The following is a 20,721-nucleotide window of genomic DNA, read 5'->3' on the forward strand; positions in this document are numbered from 1 at the left end:
CAAGTTGTAACTCTGCTGCTACAAACAACCAAGATATTATTCAAACTAGCTTTACTGATCTGCAGTTTTTTTTTCCTATCAGTGTTCATTTTGGCCCCAATGAATTGATTAAAATGTAAGTTGGTCAAAGTCCTTAATGTCCACCTGATCTGATTCAAATCTGAGTTAATATTACTAGGTTTTGCAAAAGTAAAACTGACAAAATTATCAGTTACTTACCGCTGCTAATAAATACCTCGGAAAATGTGTAGGATTTTCTTTCCGTCATTTCTTTAAGTAAAAATGAAACTTTCATACTTCACAATAAATAAACATAATTTGACCTTTTATCGAAATTGTAGAAAAGCCCAAGTTTTGGTCTGTAAATTGTCTTGTTGTCTGTCTTAAACCACATGTTTTGCTTTTGTACATGGCCTCCACAATGGATTATCATAGCTGCTCTCAAATGGTTGAATTGCTTCAATTGTATTACTTACTTACTAATTTGGACGTTAAGATATTAATGTGATAAACAACATAGTGACAAATGCATTCCTGGCTCAGACTGATAACCTAATGTGGCACAGCACCAGAGCTGGAGAACCTGAGAGGCATGGTGATGAAAACAGGGGAAGAGTTGATGGCAGGAATCACAGCAGGAGCATTCATTTCAATGGGAAGACACTTTCATTGGTTCTATTTTTGTACTTGAATGTTTTTTATGGGCTCTCCTAACATTACTGTAACTGCATACTGTACTGTCTGTTGTTGCTCAGCAATACGTTTATGTATGTTTGAAGTGGCAATATGCCTTCCCTTTTCTCTCTTTAGCTGCCTAAATAATGTTTTTATTCTTATTTTAACTTTTTTGTTGAGGCTGTAAAGAAATACAAAACCGGGCTTACACATGCTTCTGAATAAAATCAAAGGTTGGGTCGTGAAGTGAGTTTGCATCTATTTTTTTTAATCAGGAAACTAGTATTTTTAAAGAGGAAAATATTCAAATGGTTTATTTTATTTAACAGATAAAGATAAGAAAATATGTCTTCAGTTCTATCTTTAGTTTGATTGTGATGAATGAATCTGATGTGCAGCTGTTGGTTTTATCAGTGGATTGGCAAATTCTCAACTGGACTTCTGTGCGTTTTGGCTCCTCAGAGCGTGATGCTTTAAACTGGTATTCTGATAATGCTCTGAGTTATGAGCGGTCGAGCCTGGTGCCACTTTGAACTCAAAAGGCTTGGCATGGTGCCTTACAACCCCTCTCAGGGTTTAGAGAACCTCCACAGCACGCCGCCTCACACAGCGCGTAGCTTTCATAAGACAGAAACCCACCAAAGGTTTTATTGTGGATAAGAAACGTTTGCTGGTCTTTTCCTCCACTTGTGTTGCTGGTGTTACCAAACCAACATTTTCCGCTGTGATACTGACGGCCAGATTCAAGTCCTTTTGTTTGCTGCACCTTTCATTGAGTGTGCACTTCCACTCTTTGTGCAGTTAGCATCTTATTCATAAAGGCTGGAGATAATTATGCAATCAGTCTGATCAAATGTAAGTCTCAACCACTTTTCAGTCCCTTAAATAGTTATGCAATATAAGTGAAAAATAATGTCTGTCTATCAACTTGTGGCTAAATATACCACTTTCCTAATTTGGTTAGATTGGCTGTGATCTATTGTTATCTCTGATGTCCATGGTAAAGAAACATTCATAATTATGTTTTGAAGTCATCAAAAAATAGACACTTCATATAAGCCTCACTGACAATACTCATGTTTTTATAATGTGTTTTAGTGTCAAAGTACTCCAGTGATAGCTGTGCGTAAACTAATGGGTATGTTATAAAGGAACTGCTAATAGCCAATTTAGCATACTTGTAATGGTGCTAATTTTCCAGTTTTTAGCCCATACCTAACAACATGACATATATCTGTTCTGCTCAAAAACACTCTACAGCTATACAGATTCATAACAGTTGCAAATCAAGTTTTATTGTTTCATAACAACAAAGTTAATGTATATTATGTGTGTTATACTGGTGCAGCATGTACTTGATGTAGGGACGGTCTACAAATGAACGTCTTACTAGGGATTTCATTAGCCTTGTTACAGAAGATTGATAAAAACCACGTTAACATTTTAAATTCAACAGGGTCATACAATAAATAAAGATGTAACGTTGCTGCATGAATTAAGAAATAAGATTCAGAAACATTTACAAAGACACCAATGGAGTTAATTATAATAATGGAAATAGGCTGAATTCAGGAAGTTCACTCTCGATCACTGGATAAACCTGTGTGTCTGATGGCATGGCGTCGGATAAGCCCCCCGAGTCTCTGCCCCACAGAGTGGATGCTGACACCAGAAACACTGTGTGTGTGTGTGTGTGTATTGTGTGTGTATTGTGTGTGTGTGTGTGTGTGTGTGTGTGTGTGTGTGTGTGTGTGTGTGATGATGATGAACCCAGATAAGATCCATTCAGTGAGTGGGAAATGAGCTCAGCTGTCAGCTTTAGCCAACAATCTGTCTACAACAACACAGATCATGGTGCAGTGAGCATGACAGGACTGTCTGTAGCACTTATATTTAAATTACCCACAAAGCCAAAGTTATTCTGAATAAATCCAGTGAAATATCATCTCATGTGTTGTTTTTTAAGCTTAAAAGCCTCGATTACCCAATTTAAGAAAAAAACAAATACCTGATGAATTAGTGTTGGGGAATAAAAACTGATAATGATTGTTTTGTTCCTTTAATATATATTTTATTATATGACTAAAATGTCTAAATGATGCTGCTATTTGGCTACCACTAACACACTTTTTATTTTGTAAAGCATGTCATGCCAATTGGGGACTTTCCAGGATATCACTGAAGGCTTTTCAGAGTATTTTTGGACATAAATACAACGATTTCCATCTAAAGGACTAAATCTATATGAAATATTTAATGCAAAGACTTCATGTTTTTATGGCTGCAGTATTCCAGGAGCACATTCCAGATGTGTTTATTGTATGTTCAGTAAATCAGTTCCAATTTGTCGCCACTGAACCCTGGAAACTCAATAAATAATATAGTTGTTTCTATCTTTACTACAAAGATAACCATCTTTTACTGGTTTGTCTTTGATTGAGAATGACCCTCTTTTTGGACAAATATCTATTTTGTATAATATGTTGACTGTCTGTCGTTTCTGTAAATGAATGGACCATATGTTCAGCTCCCTGCTAGAGTTGACTTGTGAAAGAGGGTTTGTGAATGAGCCCAGTTGCAGAACTAAGAGCCTTTTGTGTGTGTATATGCTTTCTAGAGAATAGGTGGGTTGCTAGGTTAATAGGCACATGAGCAGAGGGTAATTGGAGAGTGCCCCTCCTGTGTTACTGTGTACGTCTGGGTGTGGCTCACAGGAGCTCTGCACTGCAATCATGAAATCAGGGACTCACTGATGGTCTGCCTTTAGGCCTGTTTGTATTCCTTTTTTAAATCTAAATATTCTGATACATTCCTTGTGTCTACCTTGTATAACCTTCCTATCAACATTGGCTTGGATTAAGCAGCCTTCTTTGCTTTTGAAAAACACACAGGCATGTTCTCTTTCACTCTTAACCTTTTTTGAGCTCTTATTCATCTTCTATAAAGGCTTTCCATATGAAATGTACCCTATGTTTTTTTCTCCACCTAATAACATACTTGCCTTTAAGGATTTATTCAACTTATCTCTAATTGCAGGGATTCACATGGATGAAGTATCAGCTTCTGACTAAGCATCCCAAATAATAACTAGCTTAGAATAAGCTCTGAGCTCTTGCTGTCTTTAAATAATTAACGCTTTTTCTTTTCACTTAACCCGAACGAAATCTTTTAACATACGAATTTCTTTGGTATTCCTGTACCTGCGTTGACCTTTGTGAAGTAAAGATGACAACATGCTCCTCTCTGTGTCCTGCAGACGGATATAAATGCCTGTTATCTGCGATCAGCTCGGGCCGGGAACCTCGAGAAAGCTTTGGACTACCTGAAGAATGGAGTCGACATCAATATTTGCAATCAGGTGGGAAGCATGATAACGTATAGTTCTAAGGAAACAAGAGTCTACCTCCACTTCATGGTGGTCTGTTTTTATCTTGTACTATAACAGTGAAGCTGCCAGTAAGGTCTGTGGGGCATTCAAGTGGTGATTAACCTAAAATGACAAAAAACACTTTCCCAAATTTGCATTGGCTCCTGAATAAATTGCTATAAACACTGTTTCCATGTGACACTATTGCCCTTATCTCCAAACTTAATGATTTCACGAGATGAATAACTTTGGTGATCTTTTCACATTTCTTATTGGGTCATCATCAGGTCGACATTTATCTACCGTTTGGTTCTTAACTAAAAAGGCTTACCTGCAAAACTAATAGAAGCCCTACTGTAGCTGTACGTTTTCTGCTTATTAGCAAGAGTTAACATGCTCCAGAGGTGGGAGAAGTACTCAGATCTCGTACTTGAGTAAAAGTAGAAGTTACAGAGTGTAGGAATACTTACTGTTACAAGTAAAAGTCCGGCAACATACAGAAATATTTGCATCAAAATAAACGTATGTACCAAAAGTAAAAGTATTCATTATGCATATTGGCCCACTTTCAGAATCATAAACTGTATATGATATGTTTTGATTATAATTATTGATGCATTAAAGTGTTACTAAGTAAAAGAGCAGAAGATTGAACAGGATTCATATTCTTTTCACAATAAAGACAAACAAAAGGGTTTAATCTCTTTTTTTCTTTCTCTCCAGAATGGTCTAAATGCTCTCCATCTGGCCTCGAAGGAGGGCCATGTGGAGGTGGTGGCTGAGCTCATCAAGCACGGCGCCAACGTGGACGCAGCTACCAAGGTGTGTGTGCTGCCCAGGAGTCACAAACACACTCGATCCCTCACATACTGTAGAGTGCTGCGTCAGCTCCTTCCCAAAGTCACATTGTAAAGGAGATGAATGGCTGCGTGGTAATGGAGAAGTTCGGTGAACTGATGAAGGAATCATTTGGCCTTGTGGTTATTTGTTTCCCACATAATCTTAATTAAATGACAGTGATGCAGTTTCACGTAGCAAAGAAAATTCTATTGAATCAGGATGTATCTGCAACTACTTCCTGTTCTGGAGCTGGCAGCTCTTTGTACGTTTAAAGTGGATATTTATGTACTAAGTGTTTACAAATGCTAAAGAGGGGTTATTGGCAGAAAATAGAGGTCATGTGTGTGGAGGCTGGGACTTGTACAGTACCTGCCACAAGGTCTCTGTCATTAGTTTGGTGTAGGGCAGGACCTCTGCAAAGGTTGGTATGGTGATCAACTGGAGGTGGGGGTGTGACAGGCAGCTGTTGTTCTCCGCCTTAGTTAGCTGAAGCTCAAGTCCTCTTGGATGCCAGTCTAGTTCAAGTTGAAGACAGGTTAACTAGTACGACCTTCTGGGTTACTCTCCTCCTTTTCACTATCAATGTTAGCATCCTAGCTCTTAGCGAGCTGTTCCTTTAGTTCGCTGTTCCACTGCTCTAACATTTTTTATTCATGTTTGTTAGTGAACCGGTAGAGTATATTCTAAGGAAACATCAGTAAAACTTTCAAAAGCTTGCCGCTATAAAAATTCTAACAGTCCATCGTTGAATAATCCATGGGTTCCGGAGGATTATACTGGCAGCGGTCTCCAGGAGAAATATGGCTGAGGAAATAGGGTTGTTCTGATCCGTTACCTTCATTATGGAAAAGTGCCTATATGTAATATGTTTACATTAAGAATGGATCAAAAGACTAGACTAGAATGAGAGAGAGGTCATGGTGACAAAACCATGTAGATGTATGACCCAACCCCAAAAAGTGTTGGCGTTTTTCAGTTCTTGTTTTGGCTTTAAGGCCCACCAGGTTACTGTTCTGCTTGAGTGTCACCATCAGCAATGTTTTCAAAGGCAGCAAGCAGCCATTCTTTGGGTGAATTTGTTTCATACATTCTGGAGCAAAGTGGATGGACTTATAAATCCAAATGAATGCTGTTTAATTTGTAAATAGGCATCTGGTTTTTAACAAATGTGTTATAACAACTTCATTAAGTGATACTATATCTGTGTTGTATTTGATGCTTGTATCAGCGTTAAATAAAAAATCTAAATGCAGGTTTAGACGTTTATAAACCCGACGGAAAGCAGAAAAAGAAAGCACCAGCTTTTGCTTAATTTCTGCATATTATCTCTATAGGAGGAAACTGCTGGCAAATTCAATGTGCTCAAATATTGTTACATAAGCCTGCATGAAATTGTGCTTTCTAGTCTTAATGCAGTGTAGCAGCATGAGAGGAAAAAAGAGAAAGGGCAGCCTAGATCCTGGAATGAGGGGAGGTGTTTATGTGGAGTTCCCATTGGCAGCAGGAATGACAACATGGCAACAGCTGCTGCTGACACACACAGACACAACAGGTGCATCCATTAGAGGTTCAGTATATGGAACTCACCCTCATACCAACTCTAACACAATCTGCATGTACATTATACAGTAAGAGGGTACTTTCTTGACTGAGACCGCTCACCCTTCTCCCCTCCTGCTGCACGTTCATAGTAATGTCTTAATATTATGTAAAAGAAAGTGACAGACATGCTGACTGATTTTTCAGAAGTGATTCTAGCAAGTTTTAAATCATTTATTCACTAGGAGCAGTGGGCAGCTATTGTACAGCGCCCGGGGAGCAATGGGAGTGGGGGGGAGGGGGGTGTCCGGTGCCTTGCTCAAGGGCACCACGGCAGGGCCCAGGAGGTGAACTGGGATCTCTCCAAGTAGCAGTCCCTACTAGGTCTGTAGTTAGGGGACTTGAACCGGCGACCCTACGGCTCACAGTCCAAGGCCCTACTGACTGAGCCACTTTACGCTTTACATTTTAAGTAATTTCTTTTTTGTGTGTGTGTTTTGTGTTATGATGTTTATTTCCTATATTATTTAATTGCAATTAAGAAAATGACATAAAGAAATGCTTTGAAATAACTGAGGGTCAGAATGTGTGTCGTATTTTTATTGCGGATTTGATCTGCCATCTAGTACCACATTCATGGGATTAAAATACATCTTAGAAGTTTATTTTACTATAAAGATCAAAAACGTTTAAATAATAATTGTATTTTACAATGGAAAAGCTTATTTTCATGTGTTTTCTAACTCAACATTTTCTAATCATTTTCAAGTGATTTGGAACTACAGCTTCCATAATTGGGGGATGTAAACAGGTTTACTATGATAACAGAAATAAAATAAAGATCATGACCCTAAGGCAAGTTCTGAACTTGTTCTTTGCTATGATTTTAGAGCAGACATTTATTCTGAGATAATGATATCCTGGGGTGATTAAGATGCAATTAGAAATAGAAAATGTACTCATATCTCTGTGTAAATGTTTGACCGGGTTTATGATTTGAAGTTGAAAGTTATTTAAAAGAAAGTTTATAGTGTGTATTTCCTGTTTTTCAAAGCAGAAAGGAAACACAGCTCTTCACATAGCCTCCCTCGCTGGGCAGATCGACGTGGTGAAGGAACTCGTCACCCACAGTGCCAACGTCAATGCACAATCTCAGGTAAGACACACACACACACACACACCCCACAAAGCTCTCTAATTTTCAAATCATCTCTGTTGGAAATCCACGTTTGAGTGTGTGCTTTCATGCAGATTAATGCGTATACAGCTAGTGTACATGCAGTCTGTGTGTGTGTGTGCGTGTGCGTGTGCGTGTGCGCGTGCGTGTTTGTTAGCAGCTCTGCAGTGCTTCCTGGCCCACATTCAATCGTCAGCACACACACACTGTTCTGGTCACCACAGCAACCACAATAATGTCAACGTCAAAGCCTTGGCCTGAGGCTAGAGCTTTTCTGGTTCGGAACCGGTTTTTCTTTTCAGCCCCCGTTTTGTTCACACCGCCCAGAGCCCGACTGGTGCTGCCGCTGCTGCGTCATGACGTCACCGTTTACGTCGCTGATTTTCTCCCCAGCGGCGTCGGGTCGATGATCGTGTTGCTTTTAATCATACGAAGCCAGATTCAATTAAATAACTACTTCTCAACCCTTGTACTTTTCTCCAGAGTGCCGTGGTTCATTGTTTATTAATGTGTTTCATCGGCATTTAGCGACCGCTGCAGTGCTGCCTGCTGTTTGGCATCACAACGCTGTTATGAAAGTTTCTCTGGTATAAAATGGGTGATGTTAGCATAGCAACCGAAGCTAAAAATGACTATCTTGACTACTTGTTGCTATCCTATTGTGGCATAAGCCGGCACATTTTACCGGCGTATTTTTCATTATGATTCTACTTCTGATAGTCGGACATGAGTCATGACAACCTGTGCAGCCCATGTATTGATTCCATCCAGGGGCGGACTGGGACTAAAAATCAGCCCGGGAAACTCAACCGGCCGACCAGCCCAACTCAGTACCGCTAGTCAATTGTCAACGGGGGGGGGGGGTGCTAGTGAATTGTCCGAAAGGCCCACTTCGCTACTGGCCCACCGGGAAAACTCCCGGTATTCCCAATGGCCAGTCCGCCCCTGATTCCATCTGATAGCTGCTATAATACAAAACAAAACGTCTGCCTGCTCTCCACAATGATCAATGACAGCGAACGGATGGTCAAAGTAAGGTACAAATAAACAGAATCACACTAAGCCTGGTTAGTGTTGCCTGACTTTATAAAGTGTGTGGTTGCGTTCTAGTCACTTTGCTCAGCACTACTGCTTGTTACAACTTTTATTTGCCGTACTCGCCTTTAACTGTTAGCTCAGGTTAATCTCGCCCCCCTCCGACGTAAGCGTGACGTATGCGGTTCTTGCTTCTAGACCGACAATGTTTTGGTGCTTGAAACGAACCGGATTCCGGAGCTTATGCCCCTTTCACACCAACGCAGTTCCCGTTCTAGCTCCGTGCTAGAGCTTTTCTGGTTCGGAACCGGTTCATCTTTTCAGCCCCCGTTTTGTTCACACCGCCCAGAGCCCGACTGGTGCTGCCGCTGCTGCGTCATGACGTCACAGTTTACGTCGCTGATTTTCTCCCCAACGGCGCTCACTACAACAACAATGGGGGACTGCATCGGGTCGATGATCGTGTTGCTTTTATTCAGACGAAGCCAGATTAAATTAAAGTGGACCTATCATGCTATATTTAAATGATATATTGTAGGGCCATACCTATATAAGGTATATTTATACATTTCTGTTTTCAAAATACTAAACAGATCATGCATTTTAGCCATGCCTCATTTCGCTCTATGTGCTGTTTGCTGTCTACGGGTCTGATTCTGCTGACCACGCCCTGGCTGCTGGGCTGTCAGAAGACGGGGAGAAAAAGAGATCTCCGTCCTCCGTGTTTTATTATATAGAGTCGTTATTCATTTGTTTTAAAGCTCAATAAATAACAAAGAAGACCTTTGACCGGCACTTTTCTAATTTTGTCCGGAAGATTTAAACTTTAACGGACATCTTGACCGGCGAAAGAAACTGAAACTGAAACTCTGCCGCACGGTCCCCTCGTTCCTTGGAAGCGCTACTGCTTGTTACAACTTTTATTTGCCGTACTCGCCTTTAACTGTTAGCTCAGGTTAATCTCGCCTCCCTCCGACGTAAGCGTGACATATGTGGTTCTTGCTTCTAGACCGACCATTTTTTGGTGCTTGAAACGAACCGGATTCCGGAGCTGAGAGGCGGCTCCGCTGCGGTGTGAACAGGAAAACCCGGTGCTTTTCAGGCTCTAGCTCCTCGGCTCTGGAACCGCGTTGGTGTGAAAGCCCCATCAGTGAAAGCACCGCCTGCTGACCAATCAGAGCTCCGTGTGCGGAGTTTAAAGTGATCAAGTCATATTACAGGAGAAAGGAAATACAGTTTAGACTGCCGTTCCAGGAAAGACGGCCTGCAAAAATCCCAGACTGTGTGAACGTGAACATTAATAGAATATCACCTCCCATCTTCAAAGCAATCTGACTATTATAGCGTTAAGAAAGCTTACTTAAATATCTGCCACAACATAAGTAACCGGATCAAAGTAACGTTACGTACAGTCCGCAGCACTGTGAGTGCAGACTTCGATGTGTCCCATTATCATTCATATCACATCATAATATATAATTGTGTGTCATATCACATCATAATATATAATTTCCTTATCTGAGTCAGCTTCTTGAGCCGTATCTGGCCGTGCAACACTCACAGTGTCACATACTGTATGCAGAAGTATTATTTTAAGCAACACATTAAGTTGACGAAACACTCGAGTCAAATGTAATTAAAGTCAGATCCACTCGTGTCTTAGACGGGGCAGTGATATCATAAACCTGTTAATGTACGCATTCAAACACTTGTTTCTTTTACCAGCTGTATTCACCTAGCAGGTGCAGCTATGTGGCTTTTATCCTGGATAAAGTGTTTAAGTCATGGATGTTTAAAGTTTAACTTCTTCATATGTCTAATATTATAGTTTATTTTTCATTCAGGAAGTATGACGCTGTGCTGTCAGTACGCTTCTCCATGTTTGTGATTGGTCAAATGTTGCTAGCCCCGCCCCTTTCATGTGAACGCGCACATAACTAGATAGGGCACACACCGGGCTTGAGTTACCGAGTTGATAACCAGCGTCGTAGGACCGTTTAGCGAGAGCACGTTTGTTTTGGATTAAGTAAGCCGGGTAACTCAAACATATCCAGGGTATGTTGAACTGGATTCTTAGTACAGGCCTCAGAGCTGCTGAGAGAATGAAGATGACGTTGGAATTGATCAGCGATAATGATTTGTTCTAAACTGAACGTTATTAAAACATCATCTTTAGTTGTATTTTTGTTAAAGAATACAGCGCAATAAGGAAAGTAGTGTGTAGAGATGGCTGGTAAATTAATAAACAATGTTTTTATTATAATGTACATGTTGATGTTTTCAGAAGTCTGCACAGCTACTTCACAATCTATATAAAAGGAAAATATAATACTTGAACAAATTATATAATCCACATTAATGCAATAGGTAGGGAACATGTGTATTGTTTGTTGTTGTAATACTCAGTTTGTCCACAAGAGGCTTAGGTGAAATACTATGCCATGTTCAAAATGATTAAAATTCACCACAATACCTTCACAACCGTACAAGATGTAAACATGACGGATATCTAAATGTGATCTGAATGAAGGTTGAGTTCATATGGGGGGCAGGATCTTGGCAGGATCTGCGGTTTTATTCTTTAGTTACTTGGCAGAGTAGTTTATTTTCCACTGCGTCCTTGGTCATCGCTGCATTTTGACTGTGAAGGTGCATTGAAATATATTATAAGAGATTGTGTTGGTGCATTGACATCAGAGTAAATACAAAAATAGGAGGAGGAGCTCTTTTGAATACTGAAGTGATTTTTGGATCCTCGTGTTGCTATGGAGATCTGTATTCTTGGCCTTGTTTAAGTGTCGCACCACACACACACACACACACACACACACACACACACACACACACACACACTTCAACTGCAGCACTGCATCTGCTTTTATCTTTGCTGTTATCAGGTGTGAGGTATGCGGGGAGGTGACAGTATGTACTCATGATAGCCCTTCCGGGACAGTAGTTCTCTTGTTGTAGTTGTAGAGGTCATTTGGGATCTGATGCTAAAAGTACTGTATGTATAATAGCACAATATGATGATAAAGCACATTTTTGAAATTCAATAGAGAAACCATTTATAGATTTAAATAAACCCTAGTGGGAATGTCGGTTTTTGGCTGACAAAGTGAATGAAATACCTGACTTCGATGAATGCAATGCACTCGAGTACAGCACATTTTGACTTCTTAGTCATATGGCAGAACTCAATAGTTACTAATGTTCAAACTCCCTGAGATAAACAGACAGGAGTGGTGTGATGCACCTTAAAAAAAACATGACTTTTGGTTTGATTCAGTGTTTTTTTTCTTCTCTGTTTTCCAGAATGGCTTCACTCCGCTGTATATGGCGGCGCAGGAGAACCACATGGACGTGGTGCAGTACTTATTGGACCACGGCTCGAGTCAGAGCATCGCCACTGAGGTACCTAAACAAGCACAAACAGATGATACACAACGCATACACAACAAACATAGCATATCAAACCGTTATCACAACCCTTTATTTAGACTTCCTGTCATTACTCTGCAGTGTTATGTATGACATACTTCTGTAAATGGTGAATACGTGGCTTCAACTAGTGTCTCATTTAGGAGACAAAAGCGGAATAACATGAAGTTGTTGCTTAATTTAAGAGGAGATGATTAGGGTAGAATAGCATGACGAAGTATTCATTCAGAGTGACCTTGACTGTCTCTGGAGGACGGAACCATTGACGTAACTGAAGTCTGATATCTGTGTGTGTGTGTGTGTGTGTGTGTGTGTGTGTGTGTGTGTGTGTGTGTGTGTGTGTGTGTGTGTGTGTGTGTGTGTGTGTGTGTGTGTGTGTGTGTGTGTGTGTGTGTGTGTGTGTGTGTGTGTGTGTGTGTGTGTGTGTGTGTGTGTGTGTGTGTGTGTGTGTGTGTGTGTGTGTGTGTGAGCAAGCAAGTGCTACGCTGTGAGTGTGTCAGTACAATCCATCATCTGCTCTGCTGTAGTAACGGCAGACAGCCAACTGCCACTAAAACACATTTGTGAAGCCAATGCCTATTTTTACAAGTTTTTCTGTATGTTTAAAAAAAAATGTTGATTATAGTGCCAATACCTGCAGATACCATATAGCAAAACTATTTCCGTTTTGCAGGGGTGTAAGAAGTACTCACATCCTTTACTTATTTAAACAAACATCTAAATTATGATTTATGATGATAAATTCCTGCATTTGAAATGTAACTTTGTACAGAAGGGTTATCAGTAAGATGAACTAAAGTCATAATACCTAATCATAAGTAAAAGTAACTCTAAAATAAGCCACATTGGAATATAAATCGGGAACATTTCAAACAATGAATATGGTAAATAGCAAGATAATAATACAAATAAGATAAACAACCTTTTGTAATTATGAAAAACGTGGTGCAATGGACAGATTTGTGTCAAAAAGTGTTGAGGTTTGACCCCAGCATTACACATTTTTGTTGATCCTGACTTGAAGAAGCTATCATACCCTAACCTGTTAATGATTATACAGTATTCTGAAATGGTGCAATTTCAGACCTTCATCTTTTGTTTAACCATAAATACTGTGTTCTTTTTTTGAAAGTCTATAAAACCTTTAAAAGCTAGTCACTGCAGTTTTGAGAAAACATGACTCAAACAGGAGTAAAGTGGTGTTTTTTTCAGCGGCGTAGTTATACACATTTGGTGCTCTAATAAGATTTTGGGTCAGCGGACGGTGTATTTAGGTCTCAAAATAAACCACCATGAGTGTCCCTGTCCTACTCTGCTTTCCTTTCATCTTCCTGTTTCTTCTCCATCCTTCTCCTCCTCCATCATTCCTCCTATTGTCTGCCTCCTTCTCCACACCGCCACATCTCGCCATTTTCCTTCTTTCCTCCTCTGCCCCACAGTCTCCTCCAGCGGGAGACATGGATGAATTATTCATGAGGGCAAACATAAATCCATGTTAGAAGCAACTCACGGTGTTCAATAATTCATATTTAACCGTTTCAGCATAGCACGAGGTAGAGTAGGTCAGGAATCCTTTGTTTATTAAAAATCATCCGTCTGCAATTTATCTTTTTTATTGCAGGTACTTTCGTCCAACAGTACAAAATATGTAAAGATATTCTGCAGTGATATCGACATATTTTATTTATGATTTCATGTTTCTGTAGTATGAAGGTCGCCCTTGCAGATCTATTTGTTATTATTTATTTCTCTTATGATTAATGACTTGTCAAGTAAGATGTACTGAGTGTCCTACTGTCCTGTCTACAGTTTATTTATGTTTTTCAACTCAGTGATCTTTAGCTAATTTAAAAAACAGCAGGTAAAATGTGCTGTGTCATTGCAAGTGTTAGAAGATAAAGATCAAAACCCACTTTCAGCGTTGTTTGTTCACTGTGGTTGCTTTTAAAGTATTTTTAGGACATTAAACTGTCTCAGTGCCTTTCCTGAATCCATAATAAAGCAGATGAAACAGGAGGGCAGTGCAAGGAAGGCTTATGACTTTCTCAAAAAGGCTACATTTATGCATTTTAACATGTCCGCCTGGTGTACTGCGGAGATGCTCTGATTACGACTGTGTGCTAGCACGGGTGTGTTTGTTTTCCTGTGGGTGTGTGTGATCTCTATAAGGAGAGCTTCTGCTTTGATGTGTGGGTGTAGTGATGCGGAGTTGGCTTTATCCAGACAGTCGGCGTCCTGTGTAAACACACACACATGCCCGTCCTCATACACACACATACAAACACAAGTGTTGTTTTTATGTATGAGAAATATTTCCTTTGCTTTGATGATTCATGCTCTCTGTGTCTCTCATTTGTTATGCTGCCTGTGTGAATGGATATGTTTGCAGTAGGATGCAGTTGGCGTCGTCTTGTTTTCTTCTCAGTTTGTGCCCATTAGCAGCTGCATTTCCTTTCGATTTGTCCTTGAGCGAGACACTGAATTCCTACTGAAGCACTTAAACTCTCTTTAGAGCATGAGCTGAAATGCTTATATTGACAAATGGTTATTAGAATGCCATTTTGCTTGTTAAAGCCCTTTCACACAGGTCCACCTTCATGCTAATCTAATAACAGTTTAACAAGTTTCAATGGTCACTTTTACATTAAAGTCACTGCGATAGATCTTAAAATGTTATATATAATTATACTATTTTGGAATAAGTTATCTGAACTGATTAACCTAAAGAATGCATTAGCTTAAGGTGAAACATGCAGAGGGAGAATTGTGTGTTATTCTTTTATTCTAAAACCACTGTAATAGATGTTAAAGGTCCCATGTCATGGCCATTTCTACTGATCATAATTCCATTGTTGAGGTCTACTAGAATAGATTTATATTGTGCAATTTTCCAAACTCACATTGGTTTCTCATACAGCATCTCTGTATAGTATGTGTATTCACTCTCTGTCCTAAACGGCTTGTTGGAGCTCCTGCCCCCCCCTCCCTGTGAGCCCAGTGTGCTCTGATTGGTCAGCTCGCCCACTCTGTTCTGATGAGTCCACCACCGTTACAGCGGAACATCAGTGATTATGTGTTACAATGGCGTTTGTTAGCAACCAGAAAATGACACCAGTAATGACAAACAGATGAGAATGCTGCGTGGGGTCTGGGTGCCGTGTTGGTGGGACGTTGCGAGGCTCGCTGCTGCGAGGAGCGGACAGTGTGAGCTGGCTTACTGGTGTGGTTTCCTGGTTGCTGCGTGGGGTCAGCGATACACAGCAAAACCCAGCCCGAAACCAGCCCGAGCACACACACACACCCGCAGCCTGGCTGTGAGTCTGTGTGTGTGTTCAGACACAGATTCACAGCCTCGCCGCGTCCCGCCGTCTCAGGCTGAGAAATCCGCGTAACGTAACGGCTCCGCGGACGCAACGTAACGGCTCCGCGGATTGGTCCATTTGGGTATGGTTACGTCACCATACCCAGGAAGAAAAAAATGGAAAATGAAAAATCTCCAACGAGGCGTTCTAGGGCAGCACAGACAGGTCTTTTCTGTGTTAGAGTTTTACTCGCTACAGGGTGTACTTTGAGGGTTTGTGACTCTGCAGACCGTTTACATGCAGAAAAAGCTACATAACACACAAGGGGACGGGTCATAACCGGAAAAGCATGTCAAGAGACCTTTAACACTAGAACCGCCAGAGATTTTTTATACCTAAAACCGCCACCTGGGTCAAATTGACCCGCTATTAGAATGCATTGATTTTCAAGGTAAAATGTTCTTTTATTGAACAGTGAGTTTTGATCGCACAGGGATGAAACGTATACCAATATAATCTGTGGACTCTCAGGGCTCGACATTATAAATGGCCCGCTGGGCCGGAAGCATTATTTAGACACCGCGGCCAGCATAACGTACTTTCAACTCGCCCCACAGCTGTTTGCTGCGGAGCACAGCGCGAGCAGTCTCCCGTGAGCGGGAGCGCACTCCTTACACTCACTACAGACTGTCTCTATCTCTCTCTCTCTCTCTCTCTCTCTCTATATAACTATCTATAAATATATCTATCCATCTATCTCTCTCTCTCTCAATCTATCTCTCAATCTATAAGGAACCGCAGTAGACAAAAGGCGTTGCTATAGCAACACGTCATGTTTATATGAAAAGGGGTGGGGTCAATATGACCCGCTTGGCGGAAATAGGTATAAATGGCAATTTTTTGGGCGATTTCTTCAATCTGACTTCATATTGACCATTTTTAACAACATAGGGTGCTACATAACACACTTTCAGGAAAAGTCACGGACTGGAAGACTTTAATATTTTATTGAAAAAAAGTTACACACAATAAAAAACAGCTCTGGGTCAAATTTACCCGATTGGCGGTTCTAGTGTTAAATCTTTGTCTACGAAAAACAGTTCGAAAAAAGTCCATTTTAACTTCCACTAATTTACTGCTTGAGCACTTACGGACATTAAAATGTGCTCTCTAATATCTTTAAATGAGGAAACTGATGACAGTGATGGTCATGAGGGTCATAAATAAAGGCAGGTTATACATTCTAAAGCCTTGGAGAGATCACAAAATGGTGATCTTCATCTCTTTAATGTATTTGTTAAATCCTTGAACAAAATGTAATGTGACAGTATATTCTTTGCTTTTTAGATATTAAGTGAAGATTAAAAAAGTTGCTCATACATTCATAAATGGAGAGTTGTTTGTTTGCAGGACAAATGTAATATATTATTGTTGGTTTATTTTGTTTTACCAACTTGTCACAATTTGTTTTTGGAATGTTGGAAACACAACCTAACTTGCTTTCTTCAGTTTGGCTGCTGCTAACTGTTAGCAGCTAACATGAAGTACTTACATGTTGCTCTTGTATTTGGTTCACAGGATGGGTTCACTCCTCTGGCAGTGGCGTTGCAGCAAGGCCACGAGCAGGTGGTTTCCCTGCTGCTGGAGAACGACACTAAAGGGAAAGTTCGCCTCCCCGCGCTACACATCGCTGCACGGAAGGACGACACCAAGGCCGCCGCGCTCCTCCTCCAGAACGACCACAACGCTGACGTCGAGTCCAAGGTACGCTCTCCGCACGATATACAGGACCACAAATCATCTACTCTCACAGAGGAAGTGATTGTTTATTATTTTATATTTATTTGATTGTTATATTTTGATTGGATTATTGAAGCAACTGAAGTCTTTCACTGAATCGGCACCTGCAAGTGAGCCACGTGCTGCAGTTTTACTACATTTCTTAAAGAATTTTGGGCAATAAGTGATTTTTGAAATACGACAGAACATGTTCATTAATGAGCTTTAAAGGTGATTGTAGTCAGGTTTTTAACCTTTAGACTGAGCCACGCTAACTGTTTCTCTCTGTTTACAGTCTTTGTGCTAAGCTAAGTTAGCTAACACTCAATATTCACTTAACAACTGAACAAACAACACATTTAATATTAGATATGGCAGTGAATTTACTCATGGCATCATGCGGAATAAAGAAGGAGGAATACTTTTTTTTTTTTTTTTTGTTCTTCTGTTATTAAAATTGAATCGAATGTGATTTTTTGTTGGTTCCAATAATGACAGCATTTAAGTCCTGAACATGTTTTCTCCGGAAAAAAGTATTTAAATCTGTAACAATATACAGTAACTAAACTATAAAGAACAGTACAGTATTCATTTATATTAGAGGAATACATTTGTGTCACCTACAGACTTTAAAGGTCCCATGTCATGGCCATTTCTACTGATCATAATTCCATTGTTGAGGTCTACTAGAATAGATTTATATTGTGCAATTTTCCAAACTCACATTGGTTTCTCATACAGCATCTCTGTATAGTATGTGTATTCACTCTCTGTCCTAAACGGCTTGTTGGAGCTCCTGCCCCCCCCTCCCTATGAGCCCACTGTGCTCTGATTGGTCAGCTCGCCCACTCTGTTCTGATGAGTCCACCACCGTTACAGCTGAACATCAGTGTTTATGTGTTACAATGGCGTTTGTTAGCAACCAGAAAATGACACCAGTAATGACAAACAGATGAGAATGCTGCGTGGGGTCTGGGTGCCGTGTTGGTGGGACGTTGCGCGGCTCGCTGCTGCGAGGAGCGGACAGTGTGAGCTGGGTTCATTTCCTGCTTGCTGCGCGGGAAGGGGGGGGTGCTGAGGGGGCTGCAGCACCCCCATCTGCGAGGCTCCACTAGCAACCGCATAAAAACCTTCATAACACACAAGGGGACGGGTAATAACCGGAAAAGCATGACATGGGACCTTTAAGGGAGAGTCTCAGTCCATCATCCAGTTGTGTGTACCTCGGTTTGGTTGCCCTTTAGTCCTTTTCATCACTCCCAACATTTTCTCATGTATCCATCCTATGCTTGGTGAAGCCGTGGTGTTGGTGTTGTAGTTGTTGTGGTGCACTAACCACCCCATTCTCTCCTCCTCCTCCTATTCGTTTCCTATTGTTACCCTACCGCTGCCCTTCTAGATGATGGTGAATAGAACAACAGAGGTACATCGTCTCTTGTCTTCTTCTCTCCTTCCTCTCCTTTCAGTGTTCACTCATGGTCACCATTGCAAAGCCAAAGCCTTCTGTCTGCTGGCATGCACCGTAAATGCTGGCATGAAGCTTTCGCTGCTGACAATGTCTCACCTGCTTTTTTTAAATCTGCATCGCATTTTTGACTTTGCTCTATGTGCATCCAGTGGCTTGCAGCTTTTTAGCAGAGTTTTAATAAATGCCAGTAGAGATAGCTTTATATATACTGTATATATATACATAGAGCTTTTGGAAACATTTCACTTATGAGCCGATCAAGCCGAATTTGATCAATACAACAGCAGTCCTGTTGGGGTTCTGCACTTTGATGTACTTGTTTACATTTTTAACATGAGATACTGTTTTCTCTTCCTTTATTTCAGGAAAATCAGTTTTCATTGACACAAAAGAGATAAGGAATTAAATCTCTAATGAAAACAAAGAACTGGTTCTTAATGTATGGTATGCTTACGGTAGTTATTCTTGTCTAATGCAAAAAAGCCTCATTTCCATTTAAATCAATTGAAGCATTGAATCAGAAAACATTTTTTGTGAATGTCTTTTTTAACATGAAAAAGGCAGCAGTGAACACTTTGCTGCAATTGTTGTTCACAGACATGCTAAGGGTATGAAGGCCTAAATATGAAGGTTTAGGCCTGCTGCTCAGACTTTAGGGAATGGTTTGATATTTTGGGAAATGCTCTTTATTTGCTATTTTGCAGAGTAAGATGAGAAGATTGACATCACTCTTATATCTGTGTGGTAAATGAGAAGCTAAAGGCAGCAGCTTAGCCTAGCATTAAAACTTGAACATTATATATCATTTGTTTGATCCATAACAAATGTAATTGGAAAATAGATTTCCTGGGAGTCTCCCCCTAGCTGTAACCAGACTTAATCCTAAGCTAACTGGCTGCTGGCTTTAGCTTCATATCTTCCATACAGACATGGGAATGATATTGATATTTCTGTCCAACTCATGCATTTACAAGAATAAGAGTATTTGCCTGATATAAAACTGTTGTTTTTATGTCTTAATAGAATAACTAGCATATTGCAATATTGAATTTTCAATGATGAAAAAGTAATTTTTCGTCTGTGGTCTGGCCAGAAAATGATTTGCATGTGTTGCTGCTGATTGCCAGATCATTAAACCATCACTCTCTAGGTTTTTATCCTCTTTACCGTAAATGGCTAATTCCATGTGTTTAGCAGTTATAATTACATTTGTCACAGAGTTGATGTTTTTGTTCTTTCCCCCGTTACCTTTTTCCACCCACAGAAGAACCTTTCTGTAATGTGATCCTACTCCAGTTACAATTACACATCTATTAAGTGCTTTTGCTCTCACACTGCTTAAGACATTGTATAGACTGTAAATTGCTTTTGTCTGAATTAAGTTCAATTAAATGTCAGTGCTTTATCCCATCGAAGGCTCTCATTTAGCTGCCAATGAGAGGACAAACTGTAGGGCTGAAGTAAAAGCAATGGGTTCAGTTGAACTGGAGCATGCCAGTAGATTTAATTAAATTGCATTTTTTTTTACAAATGTGACATTATGCTGACTGTCCTTTGAAAAAAATGCTTAACTGTCACTGTGCCCAGAAAGCAGTTTAGTCAGCTTTCTATAAAGTAGCTTCTTGGTTTAATTTTTGTAATAGCATGTTGACCTGTCCTATTTGTTGCTTTGGAAATGGAAGTGATTTATTAAGTCTGAAAAAGATCTGAACAAATGAATGATTTTGGATGATTATTTTGAACTATTTACATGAATTAAGCTGGTTTATGACTAATTTAAAGGTTTCTTTAGGTCAAGCCTTCCAACAAATACTTCCTTCAAAGCATCCTTTTTAGAACAACATACTTCCTATTCAATTAATATTGTCTTTGATTAATGCAGAAGCACGATTAACTGCATGTCAAGATTTGCAAGATTTTTTTAAGGAATCGAGACAAATCCTAAATAGAGACTTTTATAATTGCCTTTGCATGTTTTTAATTTGACAGGAGCTCAATGTGCTATGTTTGAATATAATTGTGATTCTATCCACTACACACCTGACCTATGTCGCTGCAACTATCACTCAAGAAAAGTAGAAAAGTATTTCTAATAAGA

At 40.1% G+C, this 20,721-nt stretch overlaps 1 protein-coding gene across 22 annotated transcripts in view; it reads left to right on the forward strand.

Annotated features, from left to right (window-relative positions):
* Positions 1–20,721, forward strand: part of LOC117473305 (ankyrin-3-like) — a 152,207-nt gene that overhangs the window by 69,588 nt on the left and 61,898 nt on the right. For 15 of the 22 annotated variants that reach the window (XM_034118834.1, XM_034118830.1, XM_034118846.1 and 12 more), the window contains exons 2-7: positions 3,932–4,033; positions 4,766–4,864; positions 7,479–7,577; positions 11,949–12,047; positions 16,955–17,140; positions 18,555–18,578. In XM_034118834.1, coding sequence (XP_033974725.1) covers positions 3,932–4,033; positions 4,766–4,864; positions 7,479–7,577; positions 11,949–12,047; positions 16,955–17,140; positions 18,555–18,578 — 609 coding nt within the window. The remainder of the gene's footprint in view (positions 1–3,931; positions 4,034–4,765; positions 4,865–7,478; positions 7,578–11,948; positions 12,048–16,954; positions 17,141–18,554; positions 18,579–20,721) is intronic. The other 7 variants (XM_034118827.1, XM_034118831.1, XM_034118837.1 and 4 more) reach the window with 1 other exon arrangement.

The sequence above is a fragment of the Trematomus bernacchii genome, unplaced genomic scaffold (genome assembly GCF_902827165.1).
Source record: "Trematomus bernacchii unplaced genomic scaffold, fTreBer1.1, whole genome shotgun sequence".
Lineage (NCBI taxonomy): Eukaryota > Metazoa > Chordata > Actinopteri > Perciformes > Nototheniidae > Trematomus > Trematomus bernacchii.